Source organism: Babylonia areolata, chromosome 31, assembly GCF_041734735.1.
Source record: "Babylonia areolata isolate BAREFJ2019XMU chromosome 31, ASM4173473v1, whole genome shotgun sequence".
In the NCBI taxonomy this organism is placed as follows: domain Eukaryota; kingdom Metazoa; phylum Mollusca; class Gastropoda; order Neogastropoda; family Buccinidae; genus Babylonia; species Babylonia areolata.
In genome coordinates, this window is record NC_134906.1 from 12760156 (window position 1) to 12780370 (window position 20215).

Below are 20215 nucleotides of genomic sequence, written 5' to 3' on the forward strand. Positions count from 1 at the left end.
AACCAGAGGTGAGGAATATGTGTCGCGGGAATGGCAGGAATGACACAACAACAAAAATCTACTGCACAGGCAACACTGCATGCAAACTATAACACATTGCGGCATATAATTGCCGGGAATCACCTCAACAGTTGCGTAGTTGTGCTGGTGATGGTGGTGTGTTCGTGCGCGCATGAGTGTGTGAGTATGTGTGAGTATATGCGTGCGCGTATTACAAGGTGTGTTTGTGTGTGAAAGTACGTTGAAGTTGTGTGTGTGTGTGTAAGTAGGTGCTTGCGTGCGTGCGCGCACGGCGGCGATCGCACCTGGCGCTTATATCTTTGCCATCGTGTTATCTCCAACACTTGGCTGGTAATAAAACTTACAACTTTTGTGTCTGTTGTGCTCACTGTGTCGATGTGTGTATGTGTGTGTGTGTGTGTGTGTGTGTGTGTGTGTGTGGTGCGTGTGTCTGTGTATGCTAGCGCGTGCATTTGAATTATGTATGTGAATATGTATGTGTGTATGTGGTTGGTGGGTGTCAGTGTATGTGGGCGATGGAAATGTATGAGGGTGGGAGGGGAGGCGTCAGATGGTCCGTGTGTGTGCGTTTGTGTGTGCGTTCATGTGTGCGTGTGTGTGTGTGCATGTGTGTATGTGTGTGTGCGTGTGTGCGTGTGTATGTGTGTGTGCGTGTGTGCATGTGCGTGTGCGTGTGTGTCAGTGTGTGTGTTCTTAAATGTGTGACGTCTCCTCGTCGGCCCCTTCACATCTGCATCTGGGGTGGGGCGCTCCAAGATGGGGCCATAAAAAGGCCATAAAAGTGGCCCATAAAAGGTTGGAAGGTTGTTTCAGGCAGCGGCGGGATCAAAGCATAGTGCGGCGGCTTGGCCAAAGAATGGGGGGCCGAGGGGGAGGGGTGTGCCGGAGGGGGTACACTTTACTGGTTGGTGATAGTATATCGAGGTCCAACAATGTCAGTGTATGCACACGCGCCGTGTGTGTGTGTGTGTGTGTGTGTGTGTGTGTGAAAATAATCAATAAAAACGAAACGAAACTTTTTTTTTTTTAAATGCAACGAGCGGTAATTGCTACACACAACAAATTAATTGCCTTCTTTATTTTATGTATTACAGATTATGTAACATGAATTATCCGTGCTAAATCTTACAGTGACAAAACGCTGTGTGTGTGTGTGTGTGTGTGTGTGTGTGTGTGTGTTTGTGTGAAAACAATCAATAAAAAGAATCGAAAACATGAACAATCCATGCAAACACTGACGCATAACCCCACCCCTCAAAACCATATGCCGTAAATAAATCATACAATTAATTTATATATTTTTTACCTGTTTATATGTTGCTAATCGCATTACATTATATTGGTTATTAATGCTTAATCATACCGATTCAAATCTTTGTTGATTAGTCAAGTTCGCTTACTATTATCATTACTATTATCATTTCGTTCTAAAGATGTTTTATTGTAATCTCAATTTTTTAGCAAAATTTCACCAATTATAATTATCCAACAGACACACACACACACACACACACACACACACACTCAAACAGTTGCTTTTCCCTCACCAGTAGCCGTCTTTTCCCCCCTATCTTTGTCAAATAACACTTATGGCTAAAAGTCGCTAAACTGAAGAAGAAGACGACGACAACAACAACAACAACAACAGCACACACACACACACACACACACACACACACACCACGTGTGTACGGGGGAGTATCGACACGCTCCCTTATGATACTGAAGAGCACTACACAAAATCTTTTCATTCTAAAGGACAGTAATCATACCAGGGGACACCCACTAAAACTAATGAAGACATTCACCAAATCAAACCTTTTTTCACACTTTTTTTTTTAACTAACAGGGTTGTTAATTTCTGGAATAATCTGCTCAGTAACATTGTCACTGATGGAACACTTAACAGTTTTAAGAATTTATTAGGTAAACACTGGAAGGATTATGGATTCCAAGTTAATTTCTCCATAGGAAGTTATAACATTATTAACTGCGCACTCTTATAAAGTTGTTTTTTTTTAAAAGAAAAAAAAAAAAAAAAGAAAAAGAAAAAGAAAAAAGCCAAAAGGCTGATAAAGCCAAAAAGCCGTGACACTGGATATGACACATGATAACGAGAGTTATTTCCCGTAACAAAAATGGCTTCGCTGGCAATGGAGAACTTGGGCAATGCCATTTTAAAGTCAATTTTGCGGAACAGACGTAAGTAGAATAATAACATCACATGCAGGAGCAGTCTTGTAATGATTAAATATTCACGTGTAACTTTTCAGCCATTTGTTAGGTTTTAGTTTAACCAGAGTTTTACACATATTTTTTTTACATGATTTGCACGTGTGCAATGTCCTTCAGTCCTTCGTTTGTTGTCTTCTGCTGCCGAGACACATAACTGATCGAGGTCGAGACTGAAGCTGTCATTGGACTTTTCTTTTTAAATTAAAAATTGGTATGTGATTATTGACTGACATTGGTAGAAGTTAATGAAAAGAGTAACTATACGCCAGACATCGAAGACTCAGGCTCTTGACAGTCTCGTCAGCACTCATGCAGAAAACTGCTTTTTGAAGTTATGTAAAATTAATCCCACCCTAATAGAAAAATGGAAGCAACAACTTGTTTTCCTCCTTTATTCAATTGAACAGTCTCTCTCTCTCTCTCTCCTCTCTCACTCCCCTCTCTCCTCCTCTCTGGCCCTTAGCCCCTCCTTTCTCTCCCCCCTCCCCTTTTCTTTCTCTTAGTCTTACACACACTCACACACACACACAAACACACACTGTGGACACACAAACACACACACTCAACCATATGCTAATGTTAATTACAGCATTATGAAAATGGAAAAGTGCAGCTCACTGCATGATACATAAGAACACACACATTCTCTCTCTCTCTCTCTCTCTCTCTCTCTCTCTCTCTCACACACACACACACACACACACACACACACACACACAGAGTGTTCAGTTCAGTTCAGTTACTCAAGGAGGCATCATTGCATTCGGACAAATCCATATATGCTACACCACATCTGCCAAGCAGATGCCTGACCAGCAGCGTAACCTAACACGCTTAGGGGAAAAAAAGTAAAAAAAAGAGAAGAAGACAATAATGATGATAGATAAATAGATAAGCAAATAACTGTAAATGAACTTATAGACACGCACACACACACACACACACACACACACACACACACACACACACACACACACACACATATGCACAACAGATATGGACCAAATAACGATAATAATAAAAATTATACAGTTTCACAGATATGAAAACACAAACAAAAGTGCACAGGCCCAAAGCTACACATAAGAAGCACATGAGCCCCGACACACACACACACACACACACACACACACACACACACACACACACACACACCATCTCCAACATTACCCTGCATCTCCCCTCCCCCACATGCATATTCCTAAGTATCACAGTTTCCACACCACACACACATACCCACATCCATTATCCCCCCTACCCCCTTCCATACCCTCATGCCCCCACATACACGTATACACACACACACACACATATTCCAATATTCTGTAGCACAGTACAGACATATACATACACCCCATCCTCTACACACACCCACACACAGACACATGGACAAATTGTAGCCCCCACGACACACCCCACCCTCCTCACACACCCACTCACACATATACGCAAATACACACGCACAGAGCTATCATAACATGTGTAGATTTCCACACTCGCACACACACACACACACACACACACACATACAAACACACACATAATCCTTTGAACATTTGTGGGGTATGGAAGATATATATTAAGCAAAAGCACTGTTATTTTGCAACAAATTTAGACGTACTCACTCCCCCCCCCCCCCCCCCTCCCCTCGACCCCCTCCACACACACGTGCGCTCGCACACTGTCAGTTTGCAACAGATTTATACACACACAAATCCCACACACATAAACTCACACACACACTCACACACACACACACACATGCTCACACTCACACATGATTGCAATGTAAGTTTTGCGACAGTTGTTTTTTTTTTTCTTCCAGGATTGCCTCAGTGCGGACAGAACTGTGTTTTGAGGAAACAGATCACAGTACAGACTTCATGCAATCTTCATCACAGGAGTTATTCTTCAACAACACCACCCATCCAGCAGAAAGGTATGTTATAATAATCAAAATGTATTGTAGCCAGTCGTCTATAACCATCAGAATAGCAGTGGAGACAACTCCAAGAATTTGACTATAGTGGAGATGGCTTTGCCCAAGAACCCCCACTCTTTCAGCGAATAGGGCCTTAGGACAGTTGGTGTTGGGATGGTCCCCAAAGGCCAACTAGCCCCCCCCCCCAAGGTTGTAGCACTAAGAGCCAGTGCAATCTTGCCTCGGATATTGAGAATCATAGTGCTCAACTAAGCTGTAAATGAATTCCCATTGCAGTGGAAAAACCATTGATCCGTTGTCACTTTGCTGTTGTCTCAACTGCAAATTAATGACAACTTATACAGTCAAGATTCCCAAAACATGTGTTGTTTTTTTTTTATAATGTATGTGTGTGTGGTTTTTTGTTTTTGTTTTCTTGTTCAAATTATAAGGGTAAAGGAGGTAAGATCTTTAAACAAAGTAAAACAAACTGCTGTAATTTCCAGCCTTTAACCAAATCTGATCTTCCCATTGTTGATCAGCTGTAAGTTGTAGAAGTTTCTTCAGCATGTTTGAACATTGTGAATGTCAAAATGTTTAGTAGTCATGTGTGTAAGTATACATGTGCATTTGGAGGTGTTGATTTAAAAAAATATTTTTTTTATGAATACCTGCATTTGTGTGATGTGCTTGCAATTCATGTAAATTTGTGAAAATGTGAATGGAAAATAAAGATTTTCTTTCCATAGATGTATTGTCATTATGTGCAGAGTTACAGTGGGAAAAACCTATGTAAATTCATTATTTATATGTAAATATACACAAGAACATCAAGTTGATGTATATTCATATGGAATATGTTGTGTTTCTTTGTGCAGTTCTGTTTAACTTTAATAATTATCTGATGGTTTGACATTGTGTATGTTTATAAAATGTATACATAATCTTTGCGATGGTTTTTTGGTATGTATTTCAACATCAAGTGTGTGATATTACCACAGCCGGGGGGGAAGCAGCAGCAGATGCTACAACCTCAGACCCCGAGATGGAATCCTTGCGGCATGAAGACTACTTCAACCTCAAACCCCTTGTCACCCTTCGTGACCTCTTCGCTGCCCGGGTCCACCTGGGTCACAAGATCGGCTCTCGAAACGTCTTCATGTCCCCGTACATCTTCGGCTCCCGGCAGGACATTGACATCATCGACTTAGAGCAGACCCTGCCCCGATTGCACGACGCCTTGAACTTCACGGCCCACATAGTGTACCGTGGCGGCATCGTTCTCTTCCTGAGCCGGCACAGCCAGATGATGCCTCTGATCGAGAAGACGGCCGGGGAGTGCGGGGAGTACTCGCACTGCCGCTACTGGAAAGGGGGCACCTTCACCAATGCCACTGTGCAGTTCCAGGCGGAGACGAGGCTTCCGGATGTGTGCATCTTCCTCAACACGCTGAACAACGCCTTCCAGGTCCACCGTGCCATGGTGGAGGCCACCAAAGTGCTGATCCCCATCGTGGGCGTCGTGGACACGAACTGCGATCCCCGCCTGGTGACCTACCCAGTGCCCGGCAACGATGACTCCCCCACGGCCGTGGCTCTCTACTGTCGGCTCTTCAAGGAGGCCATTTTGAGGGGCAAGGCCAAGAGGAAAGAGGATGGTTTGGAGTCTTGAGAGAGGGAATGGTGTGTGTGTGTGTGTGCGTGTGTGTTTGTTTGTGTATGTGTGGACATGTTGCAGTTTGGTGTTTTGTAGATGTCAGTGTATTATTGGGAGTGTGTGTCTCTGGTCAGACAATTTTTGGGATCAGTGTCCATGTCGTCCAGAAACAGCAGTCCCTATAGTTTAGTATAGTAGTATAGAGATTGCTGTTTCTATACCATTTTTGACTTTGACACCCAAATTGCCCAAGAGACTGCACTCATGGCACTTCTGTTGACATTAAAATTGTGCTTATATGTCATCAATAATCGTGATGTTTTTGAGTTTTCCACAGTGATCATAAGCATTTTGAAACATGAGTGTGTTGATAAAAATGCTGTTTACTGTATACAAAATAAAACATTTTTTGTACAGCCAGTTCCTGTCTACTGAGCCTTGTGAGAGAAAATGAAAGTGGTGGTGATGCTTTAGTGATAGTGTGACTTTCTCATTGACGGTTTTGTGAATACAAATGTGACTTAAAATGCCAGAACTTGGCTTTAGCAGGTAGTGCAAGCCTCAGCAGGCAGCTCTGAATACTGTTGAGGTTATCCAGCAACTCAATATGCCTGCTGGAGAACAATCACCATTTAACCCTCTGCCCCCTGACAGAAAAATCCTTAGGGAACTTCTGAACCCTGTGTGAAGGGAGGTAACTTCCCACTGATCTCACACCTACAAAGGAAAAAAAAATCACATAAAATAAGGCTTTATTTATTTTGTTGCAGAAGATAGCTCATGATATGCAGAAAATGTCAAATTTTACATAAAAGTTAATTGGGTACATTTTAATTGTGAAGAATGATTAAAAAAAAAAAAAAAAAAAGGTATGTGTTCTTGAAAAAGTCTCAAGCCTGTGTGTGCATTGAAGGTTATGAAAACTCTCACTGAGTGGTCTGTTTTGTGTGTGTACTTGTGTTCTCATTCTCTAAATACTAAGCTACAGATAAAGATACCTTATCAAAACAGTTGCCTATGACTGGAGGCATGTCTAATTAATCATTCTCAGTTATTTTTGTCCAAAAAAAAATTCAACTTAAAAAAAAATCTATAGCTCAGAAACTTCTCAACCGATTTACCCGTTTCAAACTTCCAAAATGTGGCAGTGTAAGGAAGTAACAGACCTACTTTTGCTCTTTGTGCATTATGGGACTGCAAAAAGCAAAAGTGAAGATAAATGAACATTGTGTCCGGCGGGCCATAGCGGGCGGTTCATGGATTGAATAGGGCACTTCCAGCAGGCCGTATCAGGTGATTCAGAGGGCATAGGATTCATATTAAACAATTTGCAATCGTTTTTTATCCACACTAAATCTGCTCCTGTTCAGTGGCATTTCTCTCTTTAACTCCTACATCTCATTTCAGGACCTCCCTATTCTTTATTGTTGTCACCATTAAGGGGTTTCTCAAGTGGTGTCCTGCACATGTTAAATCAGAACAGGCTCGACTGAACACCACCAAAGTGACTCAGCAGCAGTGCAGGGTCTCCTCTGGTTTGTGGCCTCCTGCTGACCTAACATTGATTGTTCTCTGCGGACAGCCGACGCTGGGACTGTGACAGATGAACCTGGATGTGGTTGTGTTTAGAGGACTTGGAATGAAATGTTAGAGGACTTGGAATGAAATGTTAGAGGACTTGGAATGAAATGACGCATTTAGTGGGGCACTAAACAAATTAAATAAATAAATATATAAATTAAAAAATCGTATGTGAACTGCATTCTCGAAAACAAACATCTATTTTAGTTGTTTGAGTAAATTTAAACTCTATACACAAAAAACAATCACCTATTTCAGGTACTTAACATCCATCCACACACAGATCATAAAGAAACAACGCAAGAGACTTGTTTTATGCAACTGTGGCTTGTAATTCTATTTTATTCAAACAAAGGAAAGAATTTTAAAAAAAGGAGTTGTATACAAAACTGTCAATCACATTTTATTAAACTGTTATTGTAATGCTGTTCTGTAAGGTCATTTGTCTATCGAAAATGAGTAAATCACAATACATAAATACATACTGTGTATAAATGTTCAAAATTAACATATCAAATATATACAGTGAATCAATGTGAAACAACACAAATACATCTATCACAGATAGCTTTTATATATACAGTTTAAAATTGCATAAAAAGGTAAAGTATACAACAGAAAACACACATAAACACTAGAAAATATAGTGTATCTATTCTTAACAATCGAAACATGCCGGTAAATCCCGGTTGTGTCGTATACTTTGTAACAAAACAGAGTAATACCTAGAAATTGTTTTTTTGTGTGTGTATGTTTCTCTCTCTCTCTCTCTCTCTCTCTCTCTGTTTCTGTCCATGTTTTATTCCTTATCAAATTACCTGCTTTGACTGCTTTCAGAGGTGTAAAATCACCTAGGGGTATCATTTTCTGTGTGAACTGGTATTCCATAAAGATTATTGATACCCTCATGCTTTTGATAGGTGTCATGGGCATTGTAAACCCAATCTTGTCTTCAAAATAATTTTCAAAATCCATTTTTGGTGTGATATACTGTACCATGTCAAACTGATGCAAACCAGGCCTATCTGTTTGCTCTTCTCGGCCAAAATTTATCGCGGAAACCCAATTTTTTCTTCAAAATAATTACCAAAATCCATTTTTTATCAGGTTAATTGTACATTTCCTTATTCATTAGATTCTAGGTTTGAATTTTTGCTTTGACATGCTTTCTATTGTCTTGCTTAATTAGTAAATAAATATCTAGACACATCTCGTAAATAACAACTTCTATTCCAGTTTTCTGGGTGTCACAGGCCCACACTTCCTGAAGAACACAATATACATATCAACACAAAAAATGTTCACTGATTCCTTCACCCCTCTTTTCAAACTCTGCCTCAAGCATATCTGTCATTTTGGATGCCATGTTTCAGGAAGGCAGTCTTAGGTTTATGGGTATCTATCCCCTCGAGAAATGATGTAGGTCCCACAGACGCTCGACATACAGATAGGGGAGAACCTCTCGATCAACTCTGTAATGTGTATGGGTCTAAACAGACCCATGACATTGGAATATTTGGGTAGAAAACTATGATGAAGGTTTAAAGAAGTTTGAAGTAAAAAAAAAATCCTCTATTTCATTTCAGCAGATGCAGAAGAGGACCCTTGTCATTGGAATGGGTTATGACTTATGGAAGGCAGCTATTCATAGGCCTGCACCTCAGACCGAAAAAGAAAAAGAATTTGGCAGAAGCGATGATTATAACAAGCGGCATGATGCAAAAGGTGCATGCGGCAGCGAAAGAGACATCAGATAAATGCAGCCTGCAGGCAAAGGGGTGCAGCAGCGTACCCTGGGTATCCTGTTCAGTATATGTAAGGCAGTCTACCCCAGGTATCCTGTTTAGCACACACATGACAGTGTACCCGGGGTATCCTGTTTAGTACATGCATGGCAGTGTACATGGGGTATCTTGTTTAGTACATGCATGCATGACAGTCTATCCTGGGTATCCTGTTTAACACACACATGACAGTCTACCCGGGTATCCTGTTTGGTCCATGTATGGCAGTCTACCCCAGGTATTGTGTTTAGCATGGACATGGCAGTCTACCCAGAGTATCCTGTTTAGTACATGCATGGCAGTCAAAGCGATGCTGTTGTCTCCATTACTGCAGAAGAGAAGAAGTGGCGAAAGTGGCAACATGCGCAAAAAGCACAGGAACGGTCGGGTCACAACTCTGTATCAGGTGTGCTGAAAACGACAAAGCACAACAACAACAATGATACCTACTTTATCTGTTGATCACGGACATGGACAAACTGTATTTCTTTTTTTAAATTTTTTTTATTATACAATTTTGCACATATTGATACATGTGGATATGTGTGTGTGTGCGTGTTTGTTATGTTCAGTCAGGTACATTTGCTTAATATGTGTGACCAACAGGGAAAGAGGCTGTGCCCAAAGTATAATGATAATAGTTTATGTCTGACCAACAGAAGAACAAACTACAGGGTCAGACCATAGCTCACATTTCATGACTGCGAATCAGGACGGTAACTATGGCTGTTATCAGCATAACATTCTGACAGTGCTCACCATTTCCATGGGCAGGAGCACTTCTGCATCACACAGATTTCAGTATTGGCATTTTGGTGACTTTTTTTTAATTTATTTTTTTATATCTTTATTTTACTTTGTTTCTGTATTAAGACATGGATTTCAGTTGAAGCAATCCCTGGACCCCAGCCACAAATAACCCCCGCCCCCCCCACCCCCCACCCACGCAACAGTGTTCACCCACTGTGTCTTCATTCCTTGATGCCTCAGTCATGGACCAGCTATGTACTCCATGAAGTCTAAAAGCTTCCCTTGTTATTGGTCAATAGTATATGTTACAGTGTATGTTTTACTTTTTTTGTCACAACTGACTTCTCTGTGTGTGAAATTCAGGCTGCTGTCCTTGGGGAGAGCACGTCGCCATTGTGTTTTGTTGACCTTTTTCCTTCTGCCTGCATTTGTATTCGTTTTCCTGTAAAAGTGGATTATTCTACAGAAATTTGCCAAGCACACCTGTTTGTTGAACATAGCTATGGCACTACTCTACCACAGTTTAAGAAAGAAAAAAAAAAAGATTTTGAATCTTCTGAGATTGGATTGACCAACTTGACAATGTATTATACTGCATATTAATTATTACATTGTAGAACGTTCTTAAAAGAATGCTTTTAAATCTTTTGAGATTTGATTATCCAAGCAATGTATTATACTGTGTATTAATTATCACATTGCAGAACATTCTTAAAAGAATGCTTTCAAATCTTTTGAGATTTGATTCTCTGAACAGTGTGTTATACCGTGTATCAATTATCACACTGCAGAACATTCTTAAAAGAATGCTTTCAAATCTTTTTGAGATATGATTGTTGAAACAATGTGTTATACTGTGTATTAATTGTCACATTGCGGAACTTTCTTTCTCACATGAGGTTTCTCTGTACCAGATCTCTTTCAGACAGGAGCAGCTTAGTGCAGCATCAAAAGCTTGTTCTTCTTCTTTGTAGTCTGTATGTACATTGGGTTTCCTGGTTTCAGTTTCGGTTTCAAGGAGGTATTTGTATTTGTATTACTCTTCTTGTCACAACAGATTTCTCTGTGTGAAATTCAGGCTGCTCTCCCCTGGGAGAGCGTGTCGCTACACTGACAGCGCCACCCTTTTTTTGTATTTTTTTCCTGCCTGCAAATCTATTTGTTTTCCTATCCAAGTGGATTTTACTACATAATTTTGCCAGGGACAACCCTTTTGTTGTCATGGGTTCTTTTACATGCACTGAATGCATGCTGTACACAGGACCTCGGTTTATCGTCTCATCCGAATGACTAGCGTCCAGACAACTACTCAAGGTTTAGTGGAGGGGGAGAAACTACTGGCGACTGCCGGTGTGATCTGAACCAGTATGCTCAGGTTCTATTGCTTCCTAGGCAGACGCGTTACCTCTAGGCCAAGACTCCACAGGTGTCACAGTGAGTGGACAGATCCATATATGCTACACTACATCTGCTGTTAAAAAAAAAATTTTAAGTATAAAAAAAAAAAAAAAAAAAAAAAAAAGCAGCATGATGACCTTCACATGTACTAAACCCGCTGAAGGCTTTCCTAACCAAAGAAAACCTGGCCAGGGGGAAAGGTGGCAAAATGGTTTTGAGACGCTTTTCTGCCTATACAGTGTCTGTGAGGGTCTGGGTATGATTCCCACTCTCACCCTTTCTCCGGAGTTTGACTGGAAAATCAAACTGAGTGTCTAGTCTTTTGGGTGAGACCAAAAAAACAAACAAAAAAAAAACAAAAAAAAAAACCCCGTATACCGCATGCACTTGGCACACTGAAAAAGAATCCATGGCAACATAAGGGTTGTCCTTCTGGCAATATTCTGTAGAAGAAATCCATTGTGAGAGGTGCACAACTTTATATTCATGCACTCAAGGGTAACATGATGGGTTATGCTGCTGTCAGGCATCTGCCCAGCAGATGTGCTGTTGTGTACAGGGAGGGCGCAGACGGGGGCGGCAGAGAAAGAGCTGGTCCGACAACGTCAAGGAATGGACCAAAATGACGATGCCAGATCTCCTCACGACAGCTGCCAACAGAATGGCGTGGCGAGCTATGACATCTTCCTCATGTCCCCCCAACGACCCCAGCGGTCGAGGGAATGAGTGAGTGAGTGAGTGAGTACAGGCTTGTCCAAACGCAGTGTACAGTGGTGCCTCCTTGAGAAACTGAAACTAACCAGGGAAAAATCCTTTTTTTTAGCAATTTTCTTCTCAATCTCTGTTTGTTTTTGATGTTCAATATTCTTTTTAGTGTTGTGCTTTTTATATTTGCACTGGGATGTGCTTTAAAAGGTATTCAGAAAAAAAAAGTGAAAATACATCAGAACTAAAAACAATCATGTCTTATTGACCATGAACTATGCTTGTTGAATTACATCGGAACATCATTTCCCTTAATCGATTGCAAGTGTGATATTAATGAGCAAAATAGAGCAGAAGAAGAAAGACACTGATTGATCATATAAATAAGCAAATATATTAACCAAAAAAAAAGAAGAAAAAAAAAAGAAGGGACTGATACATTATACATTGTTTGCAACCATGTACATACATACAGTTTGTTAATAAAACAACACTTGCTTGTAACAGGTGCACACGACAGGTAACCTGAGCCACTAAAATCCATCATGATAAGGTTAAAAAAAAGCAAGCACAAAACTGTTGTGTAGAAGACCCTCTCAACAAGAAACAGTTCAGAATACACATGAAAGAACACACAAACAAAAACATTAGCACACACATGCACACACACACACACACACACACACACACACACATCATTCCTCAATTCTTGGGGTATTTGGCAATCACAGTATTCTTGGAAATGACAACTAAAAATGGCAAGCCACAATACAAAAGCATGAATAACTGTTCACGCAGAAAACGTCAATTCAGAGAACACACCACATCTATATAAAAGGCAAATATTGGCTGGCTTTGCTTGTAAGTGGAATGATATGCTGTATTTATATATATATATATAAAGTGTTCAGTTCCAAAATCTCACTTGAAAAGATTGATGAAAAAAACTAAACTTGGATTTATCTGTTTCAAAAGAAATATCAGGACACACTCGTTTTGCAAATGCAAACAGTACCACAACAAAGCATTTCAGTTTCTGAGGCAGGGTTTTTAATGCAAAAGAGAAAGATGGAGAAGTTTTGAGATGAGCTGGTGACAGGGTTCAGACTCTTGTGGGTAAATGAAGAACAATTATTTTCAAAAGTGGAAAGGGGTGGGGGGCAGGGGAGGGGTATACGCTTCAGAAACCGGCAAGAATACAGACCAGCAGGCATGAACAAGAGATTCCATATTAGAAATAACAAGAAGACTTCAAATTTAGAAATATTAAAAAAAAAACAACCAAAAACAAATAGATAAAAGAGACAGAGAGAGAAACATTGAAATAAGAAGACACCCCATCAAAGTGTGCTTCAGACCATATAGCATAACATTTCTCTCAGTTTCTGAGAAAACCCAACAAAAGAAACAACTGCTTCCAATGCTTACATCAACCTAAACGGAGGTAGTGCTCCTCGTTGTTTATATCCATCTGCTATTCTGCTTTCCACTCCGCACGACCTACTTATCTTTCTGACCTTATCAGTGTTTACACTCCCACAAGAAATCTCCGCTCTTCCTCTGACTGTTACCTTTTGAAACTTCCTTGTGTCAATACAAGAACCTATGGTGAACGTTCTTTCTTCTTTGCTGCTCCTCACATCTGGAACAACCTTCCTCATCATATCCGTGCATCTGATTCTATTTCTGCTTTTCGCTCATCACTACAGACTCATCTTTTTAAAACCTATCTATAAGTACTCTCAGCTTCCTCTTCTCCAACACCACCCATGTCAGCTCACTTTGGATGTATGTAAGAGGGAAAGGGAGAGTGTGAGTGGGGGGAGGGATTTTTGAGAAAGAGTGGTCATGAACGTTTTATGTTACTTGGAATATTTTTCTTTCATGTAAAGCGCCCTGAGCTCTTAGTGAGAAAAGGCGCTATATAAATGTACATTATTAATATTATTATAAAGAAATTATTGCTATTTTGACTGTATGTGTTTGGTTTTTAATCTATGAAAAAACAACAACAAAAACAACAACACTATCTTCAATGACACATTAAATTCCATGTAGTATAAATCCATTTCTCATAACCAGTATTTTCATCATCTCATGTAAATAAAAAAAATCGAGACAGGGTCCTCTACAAAGGGTTTGTGGTATGATTCCACTGCAAGCTCACATCACTGCTACATGTATGAACGCACAGCTTCCGGGCAACAGCTGTATATATTGTCACAGTATTGTATGTACAAACCATACAACATCAAGAGACAGGGGCCAACAAGTCCGAGCAATTCATCCCAGTATTTTCATCCTCTGGCCTTCCTCAGAGGCCTTGAATTATATTGGGGGGGAAAAAAAAATTATATGTCATTGCCATATCACACAAACTCAGTTAATGATTCAAAAGTAGATACTGCAAAGCAAATTAAATGAGCAACAAAAAATCAATGAATCACTTTTCATTACTGAAACTGTTCATCTCCCTTGAAGTATTAACCTTTTGATCTTTTCTTTTTTTGTGTGAGAGAGGGAGGTGGTATATATATATGTTAACTTCAAAGGGGTGATTTGTTCATTTCTTTCTTTTCGTTTTTTTAAAATGACATTCTTATATGTATATATGATTATGTATGTAGGGAGATCAGTTCATGTAACAATTTTACAATCACTTATTATCAAAACTAGTTTGTTCATGGTTGGAGGGTGCAAACGTTTTGAGCATGCCTCAGTTAATGCCTTTCAGTTTTTAATCCCATTTGTGTTTATTGCAGATTCGGAGATGACACTCCTTGTCACATAATACACTGTCAACAAAAACAGAAACAACGGAAACAAAACAAAACAAAACAAACAAACAAAAAAAACCCACCACACTTCACCACCAAAACAATACACATCATCACAGGAAATTGATCAAATTCACTCACTGTATAGCTTACACAAGCAAAATGACAACAATAATATTGTAAAAAAAAAAAATGCAAATAAAGCGATGAAAACTTAAGAGGCTCCTCAATACACATTGGTTTCAAGCAAGCTGATTTAAAAAAAAAAAGAAAACAACAAACAAACACAAATTAAAAGAAAAAAATGAAAAAGAATCAAACTCCAAATTAATATAAAAACAACAACAACAACAGTACTTTCAGCTAATCCAGAGACTGCCTCTTAGCCACAACATCTGAAGCCTTAGCTGAGGCTGGCACACACTATAATAATTTTGTTGGTTTACACGCAAGATTTTGGATGGGCACACACACACAAACACACTGGAAAAGCTGTTCTGAAAACAAAGGCGAGACGCAACTAGTCTGCAAGATGCAAAACTGCATGTCTATGATATAAAAATTGAATTTTAAAAAAATCATATAAGAAATGTCCAACCTGATTGCAGCGATGAGTGAAAGTCTAAGTAAGTAAGAGTGAGTCACACAATAAGGAGATGAACAAGAATACATGTATATAAAACAACACATAATCTAACACTGCCTCAGGACAAACTGAAGCTAAATTCTGCTAAATGCAAGAATATAACAACCAAAGGAGACTGGGCATACATATAATTTGGTCAGCATGATGTGCTTACTGTAGAAACATGCTTATCACATGACATAATTAATAATCAGTATTCCAAGACTCCACCTCCTTGAACGACGAGACCAAGACTCCAGCAGTGAAAACCTTGACTATAAGGGAGCTAACCAATAGGTTGTTAAATTCAAACTCTAATGACATAAGTAGGCTGCTGTGTATGCATGTACACAGTGTCCTATGTTGAGCTGACAGGCTTTCTTCTTCTGTGTTCACGGGCTGCAACTCCCATGTTCACTTGTATGTACCAGAGGGCATTTAAATGCATGATCGTTTTTACCCTGCCATTTAGGCGGCCATACTCTGTTTTCTGGGGTATGCATGCTGGGAATGTTCTTGTTTCCATAACCCACCGAACACTGACTTGGAATACAGGATTTTTAACATGCATATTTGATCTTCTGCATGCATATACACAGGAAGGGAGTTCAGGCACTGGTTGCACACTTGTTGACACTGGAGAGTGAAAAATATCCACCCTTATCTACCCATCCACCCATCAGGTACCCCGAAACCAGGGACTCCAGAAAATCGGTCAAGAATCCAGTGCTCTCTAACCATTCAGCCACTGCCTCTGTCAGCAGACAGACTATTCTGCGCCAGACAAAATAAGGTCAAAACAAGGAGCAAAAGCATTAATTGCTATCCCTTCTTCCCACCTACAGGCAGATTACAACAATCAGGAAAAGAATATTTCTTCTTCTTCTCCTTCTTCTTCTGCGTTCAATCGTATGCACATGAGTGGGCTTTTACGTGTATGACCGTTTTTACCCCGCCATGTAGGCAGCCATACTCCGTTTTTCGGGGGTGTGCATGCTGGGTATGTTCTTGTTTCCATAACCCACCAATCGCTGACATGGATTACAGGATCTTTAACGTGCGTATTTGATCTTCTGCTTGCATATACACACGAAGGGGGTTCAGGCACTAGCAGGTCTGCACATATGTGGACCTGGGAAATCGTAAAAATCTCCACCCTTTACCCACCAGGCGCTGTCACCGTGATCTGAACCCAGGACCCTCAGATTGACAGTCCAACGCTTTAACCACTCGGCTATTGCGCCCGTCAAAGAATATTTCAAGTCAAAGTGATATGTTTTGCTAAGAACTGAAATTTAGATAATCCTGTTAACTCTAAATATTTCAAAAGATGAAATACCAAAAACGAAAAATGGATTATCATAATTTCATTGCAAATACTGATAGATGGATGCAAGAACTGAATGGTTAAAGCATTGGACTTTCAATCTGAGGGTCCTGAGTTCGATCCCGGCCTGATGAATTAAGGGGGGATAATTATCTGATCTCCTAGGTCATATGTGCTGACCAGCCAATCATTCATCCCCTTCATGTGAACACACATGCAACATATCGCACACACATTAAATATTCTGTAATATAGGTCTCTTGATGGAGGGGGAGACAAAACAACAACAACAACAAAAAACCAGATGGACTGGCAATAATGAGGGACGGACAGGAAAACCATAAGCAGAGACCCAGGCTTTGACACACAACCGACAAACCTGGAGGATTCTGGTGAACAGTTTGATTGATTGATTGATGTGGATACTTATATAGCGCCTATCCTCAGTCAGAGACCAAGCTCTAAGCGCTTTACATACACGGGAACATTTGCACCACAGGCTGCCTACCTGGGTAGAGCTGACTGATGGCTGCCACTGGGCGCTCATCATTCGTTTCCTGTGTCATTCAATCAGATTTCAGACGCACACACATACACACTCAGACAGACATGTAACATTTTACGTGTATGACCGTTTTTTTAATTTTTTTTAATTTACCCCGCCATGTAGGCAGTCATACTCCGTTAACAGTTCTTGTGTGTGCCACCCTAGTGACTCTTCACAGTGAAGAGGGTGAAGAAGGAAGAAGAAGAATCTATATATGTCAGTGTTTGCTGGATTATGGATATACGAACATACCCAACATGCATTCCCCTGAAAACAGAGTATGGCTGCCTACATAACAGGGCAAAAAAAAAAGGTCATACATGTAAAAGCATGCATATGCACATGAAGAGGGTTCAGACACTAGCCACGTTGTTGACATGGGAGATCGAAAAAAATCTCCAGCCTTTATCCACCAGGCACTGTGACCAGGATTCAAACCCGAGACCCTTAGATCGAAAGTCCAATGCTTAACCACTCAGCTGTTATGTCCATCACTGATACAAGTGGACATGGGAGTTTCAGCCCGTGAACACAGAGAGACAAACCGTCAATGTTACCCAACTGTTTATATTTAATTTTCATCTGCCCAAGTCGAGCTACGTGCACTCACACTGGTGCTTTCTTGACAGTCTGTTTGGGAATGACGATACAGAAACACATGTTAGTCTCTCTCCCTTTCTCTCTCTTCATGAATCCTTTGCTTTTCTCAAAGTTTCTTTCACAGATTAATTTTGCTTCTCCAGCTGAATTTTGTTTTCTTCTTCCGTGTGTGAACATGAGTGCATTTTAGAGAAAGTGACATCATTCTAAATCCAGATTCAGATCTCCAAATATGAACAAACAAACAAACAAAAACAACACAAGCAAAACGAGCGATCCTTTACACTCACACTCAGAAATGACTCGTTTACAATGAAACTTTCATTCTGGATCAAAATAACTTGCCATTTTTTCATGTACTGGTCAAGAAAATAACGTAAATACATACATTTAAAACAGAATCAAGTTTCTGTTCACAAGAAACAAGACAAACGGAACACTTACAGAAATGAGTGAACAATAACAAATCTGCACGAACAAGACAACAGCATCAACAACAAACTGACTTGTTCCTTCCAACTCCTGAAAGAACATTAACGAAGGGTAACCTGACAAATCTATCTATCTATCTATAAATTCAGAGAGGTTTCCCAAACAGAAAAAAACAAAAACAAATACCTTCCATCCTGCCTGGGAAACAACATGCATGACGAAGGGTGCCAACACACACTGTGGAAGAGATCGCCGGACCAAAACCATATAACATAGTCCAGCTTTGTAAGAGAGCGTCACAGAACACAGAAAAGTTTCGTGAACAGAAAAACAAGACTACAACATTTATCCCATCCTACATGGAAAAACACACACACACACACACACACACACACACACACACAAGTGGAAAATGACCAACACTGCACACACAGAGAGAGAGAGAGAGAGTCAGTGTCGACCAATATTGTGGAGAGAAACAGGCAGAGCCGGGACGATCAAATGGATAACAATAAAACCAAAGCGGATCAATAAGTTGTCAAAGTTTATATGTAACAAATATAAAGAACAGCAACATGGTCAGTCGAATCAGCAGCACACACATGCTCACTGAGTTTACATTAACAAAGTATCGCACCGCTGTACAAAGAACAGAAACATGGTCAAGTCAGCAGCACACACATGTGCAAACTGTTACATTAACAAAGCATTGTACCGCTATATAAAGAACAGCAACACAGTCAAATCTAATCAGCAGCAGACACACATGTGCTAACGTTACATGAACAAAGCAGTGTACCACTATATAAAGAGCAGAAGCACTGTCAAGTCAAATCAGCAGTACATAGACACGTGCTAACGTTACATGAACAAAGCAGTGTACCACTATATGACGAGCAGAAACACTGTCAAGTCAAATCAGCAGTACATAGACATGTGCTAACGTTACATGAACAAAGCAGTGTACCACTATATGAAGAGCAGAAACACTGTCAAGTCAAATCAGCAGTACATAGACACGTGCTAACTTTACATGAACAAAGCATCGCACTGCTGTATAAAGAGTAGAAACACTGTCAAGTCAGATCAGCAGTACATAGACACATGCTAACTTTATATTAACAAAGCACTGTACTGCTATATGAATAGCAGAAACACTATAAAATGACATCAGCAGTACATAGACACATGCTAACGTTACATGAACAAAGCATTGTACTGCTATATGAAGAGCAGAAACACTGTCAAGTCAAATCAGCAGTACATAGACACGTGCTAACGTTACATGAACAAAGCACTGTACTGCTATATGAAGAGTAGAAACACTGTCAAGTCAGATCAGCAGTACATAGACACATGCTAACTTTACACGAACAAAGCACTGTGCTGCTATATGAATAGCAGAAACACTGTCAAATGACATCAGCAGCAGACACACATGTGCTAACGTTACATGAACAAAGCAATGTACTGCTATATGAAGAGCAGAAACACTGTCAAGTCAGATCAGCAGTACATAGACACATGCTAACTTTACACGAACAAAGCATTGTACTGCTATATGAAGAGCAGAAACACTGTCAAGTCAAATCAGCAGTACATAGACACATGCTAACTTTACATGAACAAAGCACTGTACTGCTATATGAAGAGCAGAAACACTGTCAAGTCAAATCAGCAGTACACAGACACATGCTAACGTTACATGAACAAAGTACTGTATTGCTATATGAAGAGCAGAAACACTGTCAAGTCAGATCAGCAGTACATAGACACATGTTAACTTTACATGAACAAAGCACTGTACCGCTATATAAAGAGCAGAAACACTGTCAAGTCACATCATCAGCATACA

General features: G+C 40.1%; 2 protein-coding genes across 10 annotated transcripts in view; one reads left to right on the forward strand and one right to left on the reverse strand.

Annotated features, from left to right (window-relative positions):
- Window positions 1-2159: 2159 nt before the first annotated feature.
- Window positions 2160-6609, forward strand: LOC143275925 (small ribosomal subunit protein uS2m-like). Its single transcript, XM_076580266.1, has 3 exons — window positions 2160-2223; window positions 4082-4195; window positions 5179-6609. The coding sequence occupies exons 1-3, from the start codon at window positions 2160-2162 to the stop codon at window positions 5847-5849; spliced, it is 849 nt and encodes a 282-aa protein (XP_076436381.1). The 3' UTR covers window positions 5850-6609.
- A 1156-nt stretch (window positions 6610-7765) lies between these two features.
- Window positions 7766-20215, reverse strand: part of LOC143276007 (uncharacterized) — a 39739-nt gene continuing 27289 nt past the window's right edge. For 4 of the 9 annotated variants that reach the window (XM_076580376.1, XM_076580379.1, XM_076580373.1 and 1 more), the window contains 2 exons: window positions 10292-10391; window positions 7766-9610 (listed from right to left, as the gene is read on the reverse strand). In XM_076580376.1, the coding sequence (XP_076436491.1) occupies window positions 9525-9610; window positions 10292-10391 (186 nt within the window). In that variant the 3' untranslated portion in view covers window positions 7766-9524. Of the gene's footprint in view, window positions 9611-10164; window positions 10392-20215 lie in introns of those variants that run through there. The other 5 variants (XM_076580382.1, XM_076580381.1, XM_076580380.1 and 2 more) reach the window with 2 other exon arrangements.

Coding starts and splice junctions, on each gene's coding strand:
- LOC143275925 (XM_076580266.1), top strand. CDS start 2,160: ATGGCTTCGCTGGCAATGGAGAACTTGGGCAATGCCATTTTAAAGTCA. Junction 2,224..4,081: donor GTCAATTTTGCGGAACAGAC/GTAAGTAGAATA, acceptor TTTTTCTTCCAG/GATTGCCTCAGTGCGGACAG. Junction 4,196..5,178: donor ACCACCCATCCAGCAGAAAG/GTATGTTATAAT, acceptor ATATTACCACAG/CCGGGGGGGAAGCAGCAGCA.